Source organism: Tachyglossus aculeatus, chromosome 5 (assembly GCF_015852505.1).
Source record: "Tachyglossus aculeatus isolate mTacAcu1 chromosome 5, mTacAcu1.pri, whole genome shotgun sequence".
Lineage (NCBI taxonomy): Eukaryota > Metazoa > Chordata > Mammalia > Monotremata > Tachyglossidae > Tachyglossus > Tachyglossus aculeatus.
The window spans coordinates 80,867,314-80,885,623 of NC_052070.1; the positions used below are offsets into that span (position 1 = coordinate 80,867,314).

An 18,310-nucleotide genomic window follows, 5' to 3' on the forward strand; every position below is an offset into this window, starting at 1 on the left:
AAGCAGCAGTAACCCTATAAATTCAATAAAGCATAGATACCATGCTAACATAAATGGGCTTAAAATTAAACAGGAAGAATTTTGGTTGGACATAAGAGAAAGCTTTTGGACCATCGCAATTATTAAACATTGAGAACTAGGATAATCAGGTTACTTGTGGAGTCTCCAACCCTAGGGATCTTGAAGAAGAAAGCAAACAACTGTCTTTCTTAAATGGTTTAGTTACTCATCTTTCTGGTGTTGGGGCCTGAACCAGGTGAACTTTTGAAGCCTTTCCAAGTCTCTAATGAAATATTTTTAAAAATACAATGACGAATTAGCAACAAGGGGGCAGGCTCTGGAAATGTTGCTAATATGTACATTTCTCTTAATTAATTATGACATTAATGAAGTACTTACCGTGAGCCAAGCACTGGGCTAAGAGGGAGGTGGGGACAAATATTTAGACTAGAGGGAGGGCTCTTGCATTCTTGAAAGGCAAAATCTGGAAACCTGGAGCTAATTTTTTATAGTCATTTCTAGAAATGAAAGAACTTTAAAAGGCAGGTTCCAACTTCAGGATTTGTTTAACTTAAGAACTGCAACTGAAGAATGCTTCCATTCCCAAACTTTCTCTGCACAATAGATTAGAGACTCCAAGGAAAAGTTCAAACAGACTCGGTTGACTTACCGGAAGTCCCTGTATGAGCACTCTGAAAAGCTCTGTAAAGGGCGGACTTGTTCTTTCAAGTAATGGCAACAGTGGAGAGAATCAACAAGAAACCTTCAGTAATCATATGCCAGTTAAGTAACATATGTAGATTAGAATGACAGTAGAAGCAAGTATTTCCATCCATATGGGCTCCAGCAATCTAGATACCCAGAGCATTATATCCGGTTCCCCCCAGCTTCTCCTGGTAGCCCTGTCACCTCGAGAAGCACCATGGCCTAGTGGAAAGAGCACCAGCTTGGGAGTTAGACCTGATCTTAACCCTGTATCTGCCACTTGTCTGCTGTGTGACCTTGGACAAGTAACAACTTCTCTGTGCTTCAGTTATCTTGGGATTAAGACTGTGAGTCCCATGCGGGACATGGACTGTGTCCAACCTGATTAGCTTGTATGTACCCTAGCACTTAGTATAGTGCTTGGCATATAGTAAGCCCTTAACAAATATCATTAAAAAAGCAGGGCCCAGGGAGAGTGATGAGGGAGCAAGTGTCTCTGGGCCAAAACGCTGGATTTCTGGAGATCACATGCACATACAGAAAAAGTAGCAATTCCAGGGACCAGGATTCAGTCCACTAGCCCAGGTAACCCTACACCCAAAGTAACCCAAGTCACTCTGCATTATATTTCCCTTCCTGTGCAACCTTTATAAGCAACAGAAATACCTGCTGGTACACTTGCAGCACCAGGGCCTTGACCTTGGAAGAGTTCCAAGTCCCAGGGATCTGTGCCTGAAACGCCAGCACCTCCTTGTTCCACCCCAGAAGTAGCAAGGGCTGGAGAGAGTGGGGGGCAGTCTGGGGGACACCCGCTTATATTCCAGAACCCTGAAATTCCCACACTGTCACAGACACAGATGATCAGGATCATTATTTAGACTGTGAGCCCACTCTTTTAGACTGTGAGTCCACTGTTGGGTAGGGACTGTCTATGTTGCCAACTTGTACTTCCCAAGTGCTTAGTACAGTGCTCTGCACAGAGTAAGTGCTCAATAAATACGATTGATTGATTGATTGATTAGGATTGGCTTCAAATTGCTGGAGAATCAAGATCATAGTTACTGGATTTAAGATTTAATTTCCATTCCACTATAGGCTACAATTAAACATGTGTCTTCCCTGCAGCTTTTGGGGATGCTTTTGGGAGAGCTTTAAAATAATCCAGTAATTTAATTCAGGGTGGTTTGGGACTGATATTGCTTAGTGGAGCACTAAATACTTTTACGTACCATGAATGAGGGTGAAAGTATCCTGGGTTTTCTGCACAGAAGAAGTCAGTTCATTCAGTGCAATTTGCAAAGAGAAAGCATCCTCACGAGACAATGCATTTATTATAACAGGAATCACCTTGAAGGAAACACAAATAAATGCATTCAGATTTCTCTAAAACTGAACCATGGTCATGGCAGAAAATCTCCTAGGAAGCCTTTCCTGAAAGATTGTGTAAAAAAGGATTCCCACATAAATAATGGTACTTGTTAAGTGCTTACTATGTGCCAAGCACTGTTCTAAGCATTGGGGTAGATACAAATTAATCAGGTTGGACACAGTCCCTTTCCCACATGGGCCTCACACTCTTTATCCCCATTTTACAGATGAGGTAACTGAGGCACAGAGGTCAAACCGCAGACACGTGGCAGAGCCAGTATTAGAATCCAGGTCCTTCTGACTTCCAAATCAGTGCTCTAGCCACTAAGCCATGCTGCTTCAAATCTTTCCCAAGATCAGGACTTTACAGCTTGATTACTCCTCCTTAACCCAGCTTCGTTTTGTCTGCACACAAATTTGGGAAAATTCACAGTGGTCCCAGCTCTACCCCAAACTCAACTTCCAGCATGAGTCTGTCCAGATCAACCCTTTGCTTTCTTCATCATTAATTAATTAATTAATTAATAATGGCATTTATTAAGTGCTTACTATGTGCAAAGCACTGTTCTAAGTGCTGATAATAATAGCATTTATTAAGTGCTTACTGTGTGCAAAGCACTGTTCTAAGCGCTGGGGAGGTTACAAGGTGATCAAGTTGTCCCACGGGGGGCTCACAGTCTTCATCCTGATTTTACAGATGAGGGAACTGAGTCTCAGAGAAGTGAAGTGACTTGCCCAAAGTCACACAGCTGGCAATTGGCAGAGCCAGGATTTGAACCGCTGACCTCAGACTCCAAAGCCCATGCTCTTTCCACTGAGCCACGCATCATTCATCTGCTCCAACTCATGAATAGCTCTGGAAATCTTTTGCCTGGATACAGATTTTAGATTCTGTATGCATATACAATATACATGCACAACAATTTATTGTCAGTATGTTTAGGGTTTTTGCACTGCCACTTCACTTTTGTCTTATTTAGGTTTGTCTGTCCACTTGGGTTGTAAACTCAGTAAAGGCACAGACTATAATTAGTTTGCACAATTCCTAAATTAAGGGCTCTACAGAAAGTAGTAATTCTCTAGATTACTCCTTGCAAGCTCCTTGTGGGCAAGGAATATGTCCCCCAATTCTGTTATATTTTATTCTCCATAGCATTTAGTACAGTGATCTGCACACAGTAAGCACTAAGTATAATTGATTGATTGATCAGTAACGGCATTTATTGCACACCCATTGGTGTGATGCACTGTACTAAAATCTTGAGAAGCCCAGAATAGAGTGACACAAAGAACAGGCCTAATAATAATAATGATAATTGTGGAATTTGTAAAGTGCTTACTATATGCCAGGTACTGTACTATGCCCTGGGGTAGTTACAATAAAATCAGATACAGACTTTTGGTGTTACACCATGAAGTTATCTGTAGTTTTATTTAGTTATAAATAACTAGTTATGGGAATAGTTATGGGAAGCAGCGCTATGGGAAGCAGCGTGGCTCAGTGGAAAAAGCACGGGCTTTGGAGTCAGAGGTCATCGGTTCAAATCCCGGCTCTGCCACTTGTCAGCTGGATGACTTTGGGCAAGTCACTTCACTTCTCTGTGCCTCAGTTACCTCATCTGTAAAATGGGGATGAAGACTGTGAGCCCCCTGTGGGACAACCTCATCACCTTGTAAGCTCCCCAGGGCTTGGAACAGTGCTTTGCACATAGTAGCGCTTAATAAATGCCATCATTATTATTATTATTATTGTAGTTATCATCCTTTTACAGTTTCAAAGGATCACTCCTGGTTTGTTTTCTCCTCCTCCCTTGTTGGTTTTCTTAGTCTCCCAGCCTGAGGGCTCCTAGGCCAGTTTCAGAACACCTTGCCTTCAAGCACAAGAGAGAGGAGTTTTCCTGCAGATGCTGAGTATATGACAGTTCTTGTGAACAACAGACTTGGAAGCAAGTCTTTACACTTCTCCTGAGTTAACAAAAGGATAGAATTCCAGCCCTTAGTTGCACTGTGGAGTTTCTAATTGAGCTCAATAAATGTAGTTGACCAATAAATCATATTTCTTGAGCTCTTAATGTGCGCAAAGCACTGTACTAAGTGCATGGGAGAATACAATGTAGCAGATACATTCCCTGCCCACAATGAGCTTACATTCTATAATAATAATAATAATGGTATTTGTTAAGCGATTACTATGTGTCAAGCAGTGGTCTAAAGGCTGAGGGAGAAACAAGGTAATCAGGTTGTCCCATGTGGGGCTCAGTCTTTAACCCCCATTTTACAGATGAGGTAACTGAGGCACAGAGAAGTGACTTGCCCAAGGTCACACATCTGACAAGTGGTGGAGCCGGGATTAGAACCCATGACCTCTGACTCCTAAGTCCATGCTCTTTCCACTGAGCCATGAGAGGGGGAGACAGACATTAATATGAATAAATAATATGATATTTGAAGCAGCATGGCATAGTGGATAGAGCATGGGCCTGGGGGGTTGGAGGGCAGAAGGTCATGGATTCTTATCCTGGCTCTGCCATTTGTCTGCTGTGTGATCTTGGGCAAGACACTTAACTTTTTGGTGACTCAGTTGCCTCATCTGTAAAATGGGGATTGAAACTGTGAGCCCCTTGTGGAACAAGAACTGCGTCCAACCTGATTTATTTGTATCCATCCAGTGCTTAGTACAGTGACCGGCATATAGTCAGCATTTAGCAAATATCAGAATTATTCTTATCATTATAAATAAGTTACTGATATGTACATAAGTGTTGTAGGACTGGTGAATAAAGGGAGTAGTCAAGAAAGGGAGTGACTTGGGGCAACACAGAAAGGAGTGGGAAAGGAGGAAGTGAGGACTTAGGGAAGGCCTCTTGGAGGAGATGGGCCTTCATTAAGACTTTGAAGGTGAGGAGAATAACTGTCTGTCGGCTATGAAAAGAGAGGGTGTTCCAGTTGGTCAGATTTCCTGTGCTGATGTGCTGAAAGAGTGAGCTATGGACATTTTGTTCATATTGTACAATGCTCTGCACACAGAAAGAGGTTAAAACTATCTCGGATTGGGGCCAAAAAAGCTACAGTACCAAATGTTAACTTGAATTATAACTTAATTTGCATTAATTATGAATTGCAAAATCATTTCTCCATTTTTAATATTTATCTTCCAAAACATCCTCTCTCTAGAACACCCTTACCTTGACTGCAGAAGCAGCTGCTAGTTCAACAAGTAAAGAAACCAGGAAGAATGCTTTACTGTTGTCCCTTCCAGGGAGTGAGACGATAGTGTCCAAATTTCTTAAAAGAGAAATTTTCATAGTTCATAACTGGAGCAATTGATGAAAGAGTCTCAAGTCACCACAGGCAAATAATAGTTGTGAATTTTACTCACATCACAAACTGAGCAAAGGAAGAGGTGCAGTTAGCCTCAACATTTTGACACTTTATAGTTCAAGGGGTGGAGCTATAGATTCCATTCCAAGCAATGAAGATGGCAACATGGAAATAGGTCTTAATACTGTAGTCATGTTTATAGTCACAGGAGTTCCCTATTCACCAGGTACTCATCCTTTATTACACCACATTGTTTTCTCTCTCCCCTAGCCCCTCACCACAAATTCTATTATTCTTTTCATTTCCAAGATTTACAACTCTCTGCACATCCTTCACCTATTTTTCATTTTAGTACTCTTGGTTTCCTCATTTACCTTCCCCTATATTTGCCTCACTTGATGCAAACACTCTTTTCCTTTAAACCCCTCCTTCCCTTCCCACCCTCTACTTAGAAAGAAGTACCTATCCTGTGTTTCCTTTTTTCAATTCATCTAAAGGGATTCTTCTTGTGTTCAGTAGTACTCATGCCTACAGACACATCTCTCTTCATTTCCATCTTGAAAGCACCAAAATCAATGAATCAATCATATTTATTGAGTGCTTACTACATGCTAAGTACAATGTAACAGAGTTGGTAGACATGTTCCCTTCCACAAGCAGCTGACAGTTTAGAGGGGGGCTGCTTCCTAAATGTCCTCTTTAGAATTAGTATTTGAAAAGCTGTATGGCCTAGTGGAAAAAGCACATGCCTGGGAGTCAGATGGACATGGGTTCTAATGCCAGCTCCACCACTTGTCTGCTGCATTACCTTTGACAAATCCCTTAATTCTCTGTGCCTCAGTTACCTCATCTGTAAAATAGGGATTAATACTGTGAGTCCCATGTGGGACGTTGACTGTGTCCAACCCGATTAGCTTGTATCTATCCCAGCGTTTAATACAGTGCCTGGCACATAGTAAGCACTTAACAAATACCATAAAAAGAAAAAAAGAAAAAACCCTCACCTCTGACCTTTCTGTGATCACTGTAACAGTTAAAATACCAATTGTAAACCGCTGTTAGCTACCACATCTTAGGAAACATGTCTACCAACTTTGTTATATTGTACTCTCCCAAGTGCTTAATACAGTGTTCTGCACATAGTAAGCACTCAACAAATATGATTGATTAGTCGATTTGCCCTGCTGTTGGTGCAGTGGCAAGAGCAGAGCTACGGGATGCAGGAGACCTCTCCTCCAGGAGGCCTTCCCTGACTAAGCACCCACTTTCCTCTTTCTCCCACTCCCTTCTGCATCACCCTGACTTGCTTCTTTTGTTAATCCCCCCTCCCCACCCCACAGCACTTATGTACATATCTGTAATTTATTTATTTCGATTAATGTCTATCACCCCCACCCACACTGTAAGCTCGCTGTGGGCAGGGAATGTGTCTGTTTATTGTTGTACTGTATTCTCCCAAACGCTTAGTACAGTGCTCTGCACACAGTACATTTTCAATAAATATGACTGACTGAATGAAAGAACCTGGGTTCTAGTCACAAACCTAGGGGGGACTCTTCAAGTGGGGACATTTTTCGTCTCTTAGGGCTCTGCCATTAGTGATGACCGCTTCTGACTGAGAAAACACAATGGACAGGTCCTGCATGAATCCTGGAAAATATCTGGCTACTGTGGGAGGTAAGACTTTAGTGGCTACCAGAGCAAAGGTTTGCTGGGTTTTGATGCTACAGGACAGCTTTGCCGCTACGTTGTGAGGAGCACGCTTCTCTCCCATGTCTTTCAACAAATTTTCCCCAATTAATTCCCCATCACCCTGAACCATAATCCCCTTTCAGCCAACTCCAGCAATTACAAACTTCTTTACACCCTCCTTTGCATTCATGTATATATGCCTGTACAATTCATTTATTTTGACCATTCTAATTGAAAATATCTTTATGTTTAAATCAATCAATCATTATTTAGTGAGTACTGTACTAAAAGCTTGGGGGAATACACTTTGAGTTTGTAGACATAGTCCTTGCCCTCAAGGACCTTACAATCTAGTGGGGAGACTGACATTAAAATAAATTAACAATAAGAGAAGGAACAGAGTATTAGCATGTGTTCATAAGTGCTGTGGGTCTAGGGGTTGGGTTAGTATCAAATCTTTTGTATTTAAAAGATACAAACCCAAGTACATAGATGAGGCAGAAGGGAGGATTAGTAGGGTGGGGAGATGAGAAGTCATTCAGAGAAGGCTTCTTGGAGGAGATAGCTTAGAATGGCTTTTCTGTCCTGTTAGAAAGTCAGCTCTTTTTGGGCAGGGATCATGTCACTTTTTTATCCTGTACTTCCCGAGTGCTAGTAAAGTGAACCTCATCAAGTGAAAACTCAATAAATGCTACTACTCTCATTTTCACACACACACAAACACACATACAAGAAAAAAATAAATACCAGAGAAGACAATAGCAGTTGCAGTGAAGGAGAGTAAGATGTGGGAGGAAAAAAGAGGGGACATTTCACTGCAAGGAAATGAGAGTAGGGGGCAGAAATTTTCACCATGCAGAGGAAAGGGGTTGAGGGAAATGAGAGACTTCTTCTCCACACAGGGCAGTAATCCAAGTACCTGCCCTAGGGTGGAGAAGAGTAGAAAAATAGAAGGGTCAGAAACAGTTCCTTTGTGACAGCCCTCTTATTGCTGTATAGATTTAGAGATGTACACTAGCATGTGTATTTAGTGCTACCTTGACATAAACACTCAAAGAGTTCTCAAAGAAATTTTTTTTAAGATGATACTTACTCCAAATCCATAGGTCTTCAATAAATATCCAGTGGGGAGAAAAATTGAGTGGGAAAGAAAAAGAAAATAGAAAATATTTTTAACAGGGGAAAATAAGGTTACTCATAGTATACATCAAAATTAGCTTCATATTAAAGGTTAGTGATTGAACTCAAGACTGAGATGGAAAACAACTGCAATAGGTTGAATGAAGAACTTGCCTAACAAACCAAGCAACCTATTGCTTGAGAAACTTGGTAAAGCAGTGGAGCTATTCCCTTAAACAGAACTATTTCCACCAACAGAAGCAGAGAACTTAAGTAAATGCTGTAGGAGAATATGGAGAGTGAAGATAAGAAAAGTCCAGACAACTATTATTTTGGTAGCCAGAGTGATTCCCAATATCACCACGGTTAACTTCTGAAAGTCCTGAGGGTTCATTCTGTTCTGGCTTCTGCTCAGAAGGCCGTACTTCTGGCTACATGCCACACATTCAGGAGTTCTGTAACTGCTTGATTGATTGATTGATTGATTGATCAGTGGACATTTACACATATTTGGTTGTTGTCCATGAAGTGATGAGAAGCAGCCTGGCCTTTGGAAAGAGCACAGGCCTGGGAGTCAGAGGACCTGGGGTATATTCTCAGTTCTGCCACTTGTTTGCTGTGTGACCCTGGGCAAGTCACTTAACTTCTCTGTGCCTCAGTTATCTCATTTATGAAATGGGGATTAAGGCTGTGAGCCCTATGTAGGGCATGGACTGTGTCCAACCCGAATATCTTGTATCTACCCCAGTGCTTAGTACAGTGTCTGGCATATAGTAAACATTTAATACCATTGAAAATATATATTTGCCATCTGTTTACAGGCAGGGTCATCTGCCACCAGCATCTCCTGTGCTTCTAATAATGCAAGCCCTCAGGGGTGGGCAACTTTTTTGTGACCGAGGAAGGCCCTCAGAACTGGGTTTCCAAGAAGCAGCATGGTCTAGTGGATAGACCACAGGCCTGGGAGTGAGAATGACATCTCAAGACTGTAAGATCAGTGTGGGCAGGAATCATGTCTATCAACTCTGTTGTACTCTCCCAAGCACTTAGTATGGTACTCTGCACACAATAAGTGCTCAATAAATAAAATTGAATCTCCAGTTCCACCACATGTTGGCTGTGTGACCTTGGGCAAGTCACTTCACTTCTCTGTGCCACAGTTACCTTATCTCTAAAATGGGGATCAATTCTGTGAACCCCCATGTATGACATGGACTGTGTCAAAGCTGATTAGCTTGTACCTACCACAGTGCTTAGATCAGTGCCTGGCACCAGAGTAAGCACTTAACAAGTACCATTATCATCGAGGCATTTGGGGACTGGAATGCCCATGCCTCGTGGCAGCTTGAGACACTCCAGAGCTGTCCAGGGTCTTCAAGGTACCTGCAGACTCTGTGGTTCCCATTGGCTTTTTATTTCCAAAACTTTCTGAGGCAGCCTAGATCTTCCTGAGGACTACTGAAGCCCAGAGAGTGTACCCCACAAGAATTGAGATCTAAGAGGCTCTGAGAGGGTCCCAGGCCACCAGAATGCTCAGGAACTCCTGCCCCTAATATCCCCAGCAGCTGGGTCCCCCTGAGAGGACTGACCTGTTAGGGAGAACCAAGCTCATCTCGGTCCATGGGGATTCTCTGATTGAAGCACGAGTGGATGAATGAGTTCCCCCAAATTGAGTGAAGATTTCTAAGTTTCCCAAATGAATACAGGAAATCTTAAAGCATTGGACATGCCTATGCAATTCGAACACTTTTTTTAACTTGGCAAATTGCACCAATGGACAGTAGGGGACAGGATTTAGGAGGAGAGAGGTAGGGAAAAGAGACAGTTGTTCTAAACATAGGGCTTGGGCCTGTCCCACGTCAAGTGTTAATGTGGTCCATTCCATGAAACTTTAAGCAGACAGTAAGCACTCCGTAGATACCACAGGTTGCTTGAGGACAACAGACAGCATCTGCTACAACCCACTTGGGGCACCAATCTGCCAGGAGTCATCAGCTTGTCCTGGTTTACTGGCTTTACCTGGCTGGAGTAGTTAGACTTGGTTGCCTTATAGGCTTCTTTATCTCAAATTTTGAGGCACCAGATACTGATGTTTAGTCACTGACTACAAATTAGGGAAGGAGGCAGATTGCTTTCTCCCAGATGAAATATCTCACTATACTTTTGGAGGTCATCTGTTCCTTGTGTTTTGAAATGCTGAATGTGACCAAATGCATGGATTATGTCCAGTTAAAGTGGATCTAAAGGAACCATGCCAGGAAGCAGTGTAGCCTAGTGGAAGGAGGACAGTGCTGGCAAATAGAAGACATGGGTTCTAATTCCAGTTCTTCCATTTACTATGCAACATGTTCAAGAGTCAACAAGGCCTAATGGCAAGAACACAGGCTTGGAGTCAGAGGACATGGATTCTAATCCCAGATCCACCATTTGTCTTCTGTGCAAACCTTAGGAAAGTCACTTAACTTCTCTGTATCTCAGTTACCTCATCTGCAAAATGGGGATTAAGATTGTAAACCCCATGTGGGACAATCTGATTACCTTGTATCTACCCCAGTGCTTAGAACAGAGCTTGGCACATAGTAAGGGCTTCACAAATACCATTATTATTATAATTATTGCCTGTTGTGTTGTGTGATGCTGAACTTCTCTGGTCTTAATGTCTTCATCTGTTTTCCCTCCCCATTACACCGTGAGCCCCACATGGACAGGAATTGTGTCTAACCTACTTATCTACCCTAGCACTTAGCACAGTGCTTGACATAGAGAATGTACTTCACAAATAACTCTATTATTATTGTTATTATTATCATTATTATTAATATTATTACCAAGAGTTCTTCCCCAGTGCAAAAAGCTGGAATATGCTAGCAAAGTTTAGCTGGAACCCAATATTCTGCTGCATTCTGGTAGGCATAGAATTCAACTGTTTCTGCAAAACTCTTCCTTCTGACAGGCATCTGTCCACCACCACTTCCTTTTAGGATCTTTGGGGTGGTGTAGATTTAATGAGCTAATGATCCAATGACAATCCACAGAAACTTCAGTGCCAGAGGCTGCAGTAAGTGGGTGCTGCCATCAGTAGGGCCCAGGTTTCTCGTGCTTTTATGATTTCAGACAAAACTGAGTGGCAGTTTTTCCTGGTCACCTTATGCCACTCCAGACTCCTTAATCCCTTCACCTGTTCCCAGTCCCTTTCCTGCTCAGTTTGATTCCTGTAAGTTTAGAGTCCTCTACTTGCCCTACTACTCCTTCCATCACCAATGCTTCAGTTGGCAATATCGTGCCACTTGGTCACAGAGTTGAAGCAAGTAGTAAGTTTACTTACCTACTGGGATCCTTTTTCTTCCAGTTTGCCAAAATACAGTCTGCATACACCAGCACGGAGGCAAGCCAAGTTTCTCAGAGATTTGACAGAAAGGGACAGCAATTGTTTTTGGCAAAATCTATTTGGAACACAAGAAGGGAATGTGAGCGTTAGAAGTAGCTGCATTTACTTCAGTTTCATAGGTATCAAAGTGAAGACGCAACATTAAAATGCTTCAATTCCAGCTAGTAGAGTTGAAAATAAAGTAAAATATTCCCTCCCTGTATCACTGCAGTATACTTCATTTTCTCACCAAAAACATCTCTTCAATCAATAGTATTTATTAACTGCTTCTGCATTCAGCACACTGTACTTAAAATTTAGGAGAATATAATACAGCAGAGTTGGTTGACAGGATTGCGTCCTTCAAGGAGCTTACAGTCTAGCAAGGGGCAGACATTCCTGTAGGGAAGCAGCATGGGCCCGGGAGTCAGAGTACCAGGATTCTAATCCCAGCTTTGCCAAATTCTTGCTGTGTGTCCTTGGGAAAGTCACGTAACTTCTCTGTGCCTCAGTTCTCCTGTTCTCCCTCCTACTTAGACTGTGAGCTCCATGTGGGATAGGGACTGTGTCCAACCTAATTCTCTTGCATCTAGTCCACTTAGAACAGTGTTTCACACGTAGTAAGCACTTAACCAATGCCATAAAAAAGTTTCAGATATGGAAAGCAGCAGAATATAAGGATAAATATATAAATGTGTGGTGGGCTGAGGTGAGTATTAAAGAGCTTAAGGGGCACAGTGCACAGGAGGTACCCAAGTGCATAGGCATGCAGAAGGGAGAGCAAATTGTTGAGGAAATGAGAGGTTAGTCAGGAAAGGTTTCTTGGAGGGAATATGATTTTAGAAATTGTGGGAGGAGGAGTAGTGGTGGTCTGTCAGATATGAAGTGGGAATAAGTCCAGGTCAGAGGAAGGATGTGAGGAAGTACCTCCCTGCCTCCTGTTTCTCCCCACTCCAGTCCAAACTTCACTCTGCTTCCCAGATCATTTTTCTACAAAAATGTTAACAACTACCAGAATTATTATTACTTTGGGTTTCCTCCATTGCCCTGTGTATTTTGTACAATGGCCAATAATAATAATAATGATAATGGTGCTAACGACTTACTCTGTGCCAAGCAAGTCAGCCGTAGTTTCAGAATTATTTCTTTCCAGATTCTTCCCTTCCTTCTAGAAAGACAACTCAAGTAGCTGGGAATATCACCAGCAGAACCAATCCCTACGGCACGCCATGAGATTCTGTGTACGTTCTACCCCTCCCACACACATGGGGCCTGCTCCCAGACTTCAATTCAGGGGAACCAAAGGACCGAGTGGTGTTTTCCAAACCAGGGGTTTGGTTGGGGTTGGGGGAAAATGGAGAGGAGAAGGGGGATCCCAAAGTTGTTGGACAGACTGGCTCATTGGGATCCCTTTTCCTAGACCTGGATTGTGCTTTTCCTGGTGTCCCACTCATTGTAAAATTAGAGTTGGGACTCCCTCTTCATGCATATGTTTGTGGCATTTGAGAAGCAGCATGGCTTAGTGGATAGAGCATGGGCGTGGGAATCAGTAGTTCCTGGGTTCTAATCCCCACTCTGCCACGTGTCTCCTGTGTGACATTGGGAAAGTCACTTAACTTCTCTCGGCCTCAGTTACCTCATCTGTAAAATGGAGGTTAAGAGAATGAGCCCCATGGGGAATAGGAACTATGTCCAACCTATTAATTTGTATCTTCCCCAGGTCTTAGAACAGTGCTTGGAACATAGTAAGCAGTTAATAAGAACAATAATAATAATAATAGTAATAATGATTATTATTATGTGCTTACTATATGTCATGCACTGTACTAAGCACTGGAGTAGGTATAAGCAACTTTGTTAAGACATGGTCCCTGCTTCACATGAGGCTCATGTCCTCAATCTCCATTTTAAAACATGAGGTTAAACGGCCCACAGAAGTTAAGTGACTTGCCCGAGGTCACACAGCAGAGAAATGGTGAAGCCAAGAGAAGAACCCAGGTCCTTGTAACTCCCAGGCCCATGCTCTATCCATTAGGTCACGCTGCTTCAGCACTTGGGATTTGTTGTTAATATATGGAGAAAACAGGGAAGAAGAGAAAGTCTCCAAACCTTGGCAGGATTTTTGTCTCCTCCTTGCCACACATATCCCATGGTTATAAACCCCAGTGCCAGGTGTGCAAGGCGCAGCTCCGGGTGTCCCTGGAGCTGATCGACAGTGAGCAGGGGCAGCTGGGAAAATAAAAGACAATTAATCCTCAGAGCACAAAACAGAGACCAAGGAATTCTGTGTGTTGTAAAATGAAAAATAAGAAAGTAGTATGCTATGAATTCCGAACCTCTTGGACTTTGGCATGAAGCTGTCCAGTCTCGATCAGAGAGGTGAGCTCCGCTGCAATCTTCATCCAGGGGGCATAATACTCAGGTAATTCAACCTTGAAATCAATCAATCAATCGATCAATTTTATCTATTGAAAGCTATCTGTTTGTGGAGCACTGTACTAAGCACCAATCAATGCTATCTATAACAGAGTAGGTAGAACCAATTCTTGCCCACTGACAAGCAGTGTGACCTAATGGAAAGAACATGGGACTGGAAATTTCCAACTCTGCCACTTGTCTGCTGTATGACCTTGGGCAAGTCACTTCATTTCCTGGTGCCTCAGTTCCCTCACCCGTAAAATGGGGATTAAGACTGTGAGCTCTACATGGGACAGGGACTGTGTCCAACCTGATTATTTTGTATCTACCCTAGTGCTTAGAACAGTGCCTGGCACATAGTGTGTGCTTAACAAATACCATAAAAAAAACCCAAATGCCATTTTAAAAAAAGGATCTGACAGTCTACATGGGGAGACAAACATGAAAATAAATTACAGATAGGGGAAACAATGGAGCATAAGCCTATTTATTCTATTACAGGCAGAAAGCCCCTTAAAATTGAAGAATTATGGGGAATCTACCAAACCATAAAATTTTCTTCTGGTAGGGAGAGCTCCAAAAATGCCATCATTATGACATCATCGAGACTGTAAAAGCTCGTTGCGGGCAGGGAACATGTCTGTTTACTGTTATATTGTACTCTTGACACAGTAAGCACTCAAAAAATACAACTGACTCACTTACCGACTTACATAGGCCCTGGGAAAGACCATGACTGTAACCAGCAGCACCTGACCCAAAGGCAGGACAGGTTTACACAGGATTACCACAATGAGATCTTGGAATGCCATCAGCCATCAGTTCAGCATCATGCTCCCTGCAATATAGCTTCACTGGGTGGGCACTGAGAGAATGGATGACTGCAGAGTTCCCCAGCAGCTGCTCTAGGGGGAACTTCCGGGGGAACACACACAAGCAGGGTGGGCAAAATAAGTGAATTAAACAAATAGTAAGCATAGCCACAAATGATGCAGGATTGCAGTGGACGTTTGGAGACCATCACAGTGGAACAGCCTTTTGGGCAGCAGCAGCGCAAGGGCCTGATGTCCCTGCATGGAAGCTTCAAGATCAATCCATCAACTGTATTTACTTAGCGCCTACTGTGTACCTAGCACTGAACTAAATACTTGGGAGAGTACAATATAACAGAGTTGACTGATACATTCTCTGCCCAAAAGGAGATTACAGTCTAGAGAAGGAGACAGACGTTAACATAAATAAATAAATTTTGTATATAAACATAAGTGCTGTAGGTATTCCAAAGATCAAGGTGCCAAATAACAGGCAGAAAAGCAGAAAACCCATTTATGGAGAGCACACGGAACAAAAAAACTACTTCCCCGTGCACACAATGCAGAAGGGAATGTCAGTCATAATTTTTGTCTCACTCACCATCAATAGCATCATCTTCTAAAACAAAGAGCACCCATGCATTGGAAGGGAATTACTGCAGGGAAGTCTTCAAAATCCTGAGTTAGAATTTCTCCGTCTTGATCCCAGAAAGAGGGATGTAAGAGAAAGGTAGGAAAGGACTTGTGGGAACATGGTAAGTTTGTTTCCTTGAAACTCCTTGTGGATATAAATGAGATCCAAGAGCTGGTCCAGGACTGAAGCACCCTAAGTAGTGACTGGTCAAAGTGGGGAGTTGCCAACAACCTGGCTTTTGACCATGGCTGCCAGAACCCTCACTTCTCCAATATTAACCTCTCCATCACCATAAGATGACCATATTTGTGGTCTATTTTTTTCCCTATGGTATTTGTTAAGTACTTACTATATATCAAACATCATTCGAATTGCTGAGGTAAATAAAGGTTAATTTGGTCAGACACAGTCTCTTTCCCACATGGGGCTCACAGTCTAAGTAGGAAGAAGGACAGGGTATTCAATCCTGAATTTACAATTGAGGAAAGTGAGACACAGAGAAGTAAAGTGACTTGCCTAAGGTTACACAGCATCCAGGGAGAAAAATATAGATACAGATTGCCAGTAACAGGAATATGGAAAAATGAATAAATTAATGTAAAATGTGTAAATAAATGTAGTACATATACCCTTGGAAATAATGTATTGAGATATACATAAATGCAAAGGGTGGCTGTTGGGTTGACTTGACCAAGGGTAGTGGAAATTGTTTGGGGACTATAAAGATAGGGATGGTTGGTAGATTTGAAGGAGAAGAGTGTTATTGCATAGTCACTAGCCAAATTAGATCATTCAAATTCACAGATTACTTTAGGATTGTCTGTATTCTCTGTTTGAATTATTTAACTGTAGATAATAGGTCATTCCACCACTTCAGTTGGGGTAAGAAATCCCAACCCTGAGCCATATGCTAGCCTGAACATATGATAACGTTTGGGATGATGGACTAAGAAAAGCCAACTCTGTCTCTCTGATGGAGTCTTCTTTTCTTTTTCCGAAATAGCGACACCTAAAAAAAGGAAGTTCTTTAATAGCTCAATCATTCTGATTTTACCAGAACTTCTGGTTTAAAAAAAGCTTTCTTTTGTTATTGGAAGCTGCATTTATTATAGTAATGCACATCTCATTACTTTTGCTCTTTGCTTCTTGACTGAGGTTCTCTTACTCAAATTCTCCACACAAGTCAAAGTGGATGTGCTTTCTCGACAGAACTTTCAGAAAAGTTACAATAAATCTGGAGAGAGAACACTTGCATATTCAGCTTCATTGGGCTGGGTTGGGAATTTTATTTGTCTGAAAAAATAAGTAATTCAAATTAATTTAAAAGTTCCACCTCTTATCCTATCAAACGATAGGTGCATTCCTTATAATCTGGTATGGTGAGCCCAGATAACAAGGGACATGCAATGAAATGCCATTATTCTGAGCACAAAAATTTTGTGATCCTTATAGTCAAAATCCTTTACACTGTGACACTATATTATCTTAATCCCACATGTGAATAATCCCAGAAGCCACTTATACAAATAAATATTTGAGTCTTGAGTTTGAGCACTCTGCACAACAGGCCTTTCTTTATAAACATTTCCACTATTTCCAAATGCCATTTAAAAGTCCCATTTAAAAATAATATTTCCAGAATATTTTGATTTCCAATTTCAAAGTCAAGGAACACAAGTTCAAGGTAAGTGACTTGATCACAGCATTACAGATAATTTATGATCCCTTCAGTACAATTTGACTTGTAGTTCAGCACCTTACGCCCTAGCTAGGGTTGCTTTAATTCTAAAGGTATTTTAGTTCTTATTTGATAAAATTAAGAAAGCAAGAAAAAAGATTTTGCCTTTTTTTCATCTTACCAATGGGTCTGACATGACAAAGCCATATTCTTCTGACACGTCGAATTTTTCCAGGATATTCCTTGGATTTTCTAGATGTGACTTCTCCTTTAGTGCCATGGCTCTAGTGCAGCTTCTAGATACTCTGGAGAGCTGCCCTGAATACAGGATGGAACAACTATTTATTGGGAATGGTTGCTACATCCTGTCATTAAAACACAGAAATCTTTTGCCGGGGGGGGGGGAGGAGGAAGGGGTGGAAAGTGGTTTGCCAACAAATTTAAATCAGAAATTTCATGATGAGTTAAACATTAATTGGTTTCATTTTTACTTCCCCTAATTTGCAATTTTCAGGATAAATGAAACCACAGATTGGGTTCATTCATTTATCATTCTCTTATTTGCCACTTCTCTATGATTACATCTTGACAGATTAGATAAATAACACTGTAAAATATTTTGTTTGCTTAGAACTGACGCAGATACTTATGAATTCCAATCTGAATGTTAAGGGACTAATTGAACAGAAATTAAATTATGCATTTTCTTCTATCTTGACCTTATATGGACCTTGATAAACCCAAACTTTCACTTAAAATTTCCATATACACTTAACCCCTGAAAGATCCCTAAAATGATTTGTAAACTCAGGCCCTCTCTTCACTGGCACCAAAATGATCCAGCTATCTCTGGAAGGATCATGGCTATTGTTGCATAGTGCAAAACAGCTCCAGCCAGAGAAGAGCACATTTCATTACCATTAGTAGGAAGAGTTTTGGAAGGCCTTAGGGAATTGACATGGCCTAGTGGATAGAGCACAGGCCTGTGAGTCAAAAGAACCTGGATGCTAACTAAAGCTCTGTCCCTCATCTGCTCTGTGACCTAGGGCAAGTCGCTTAACTTCATGCTTCAGTTATGTCATCTGTAAAATCATCATCAATCGTATTTATTGAGTGCTTACTGTGTGCAGAGTACTAAGCGCTTGGGAAGTACAAGTTTGAAACATATAGAGACAGTCCCTACCCAACAGTGGGCT

The 18,310-nt window shown here is 41.7% G+C and overlaps 1 protein-coding gene across 1 annotated transcript in view; it reads right to left on the reverse strand.

Moving 5' to 3' along the window:
* Positions 1 to 17,394, reverse strand: part of LOC119928918 (indoleamine 2,3-dioxygenase 1-like) — a 25,547-nt gene extending 8,153 nt beyond the window's left edge. The window contains 8 exon segments of the mRNA XM_038747449.1: positions 1,935 to 2,052; positions 5,259 to 5,358; positions 8,180 to 8,194; positions 11,531 to 11,585; positions 11,588 to 11,648; positions 13,682 to 13,801; positions 13,909 to 14,004; positions 17,296 to 17,394. Of these exon segments, the coding sequence (XP_038603377.1) occupies positions 1,935 to 2,052; positions 5,259 to 5,358; positions 8,180 to 8,194; positions 11,531 to 11,585; positions 11,588 to 11,648; positions 13,682 to 13,801; positions 13,909 to 14,004; positions 17,296 to 17,394 (664 nt within the window).
* Between the last annotated feature and the right edge of the window lie 916 nt (positions 17,395 to 18,310).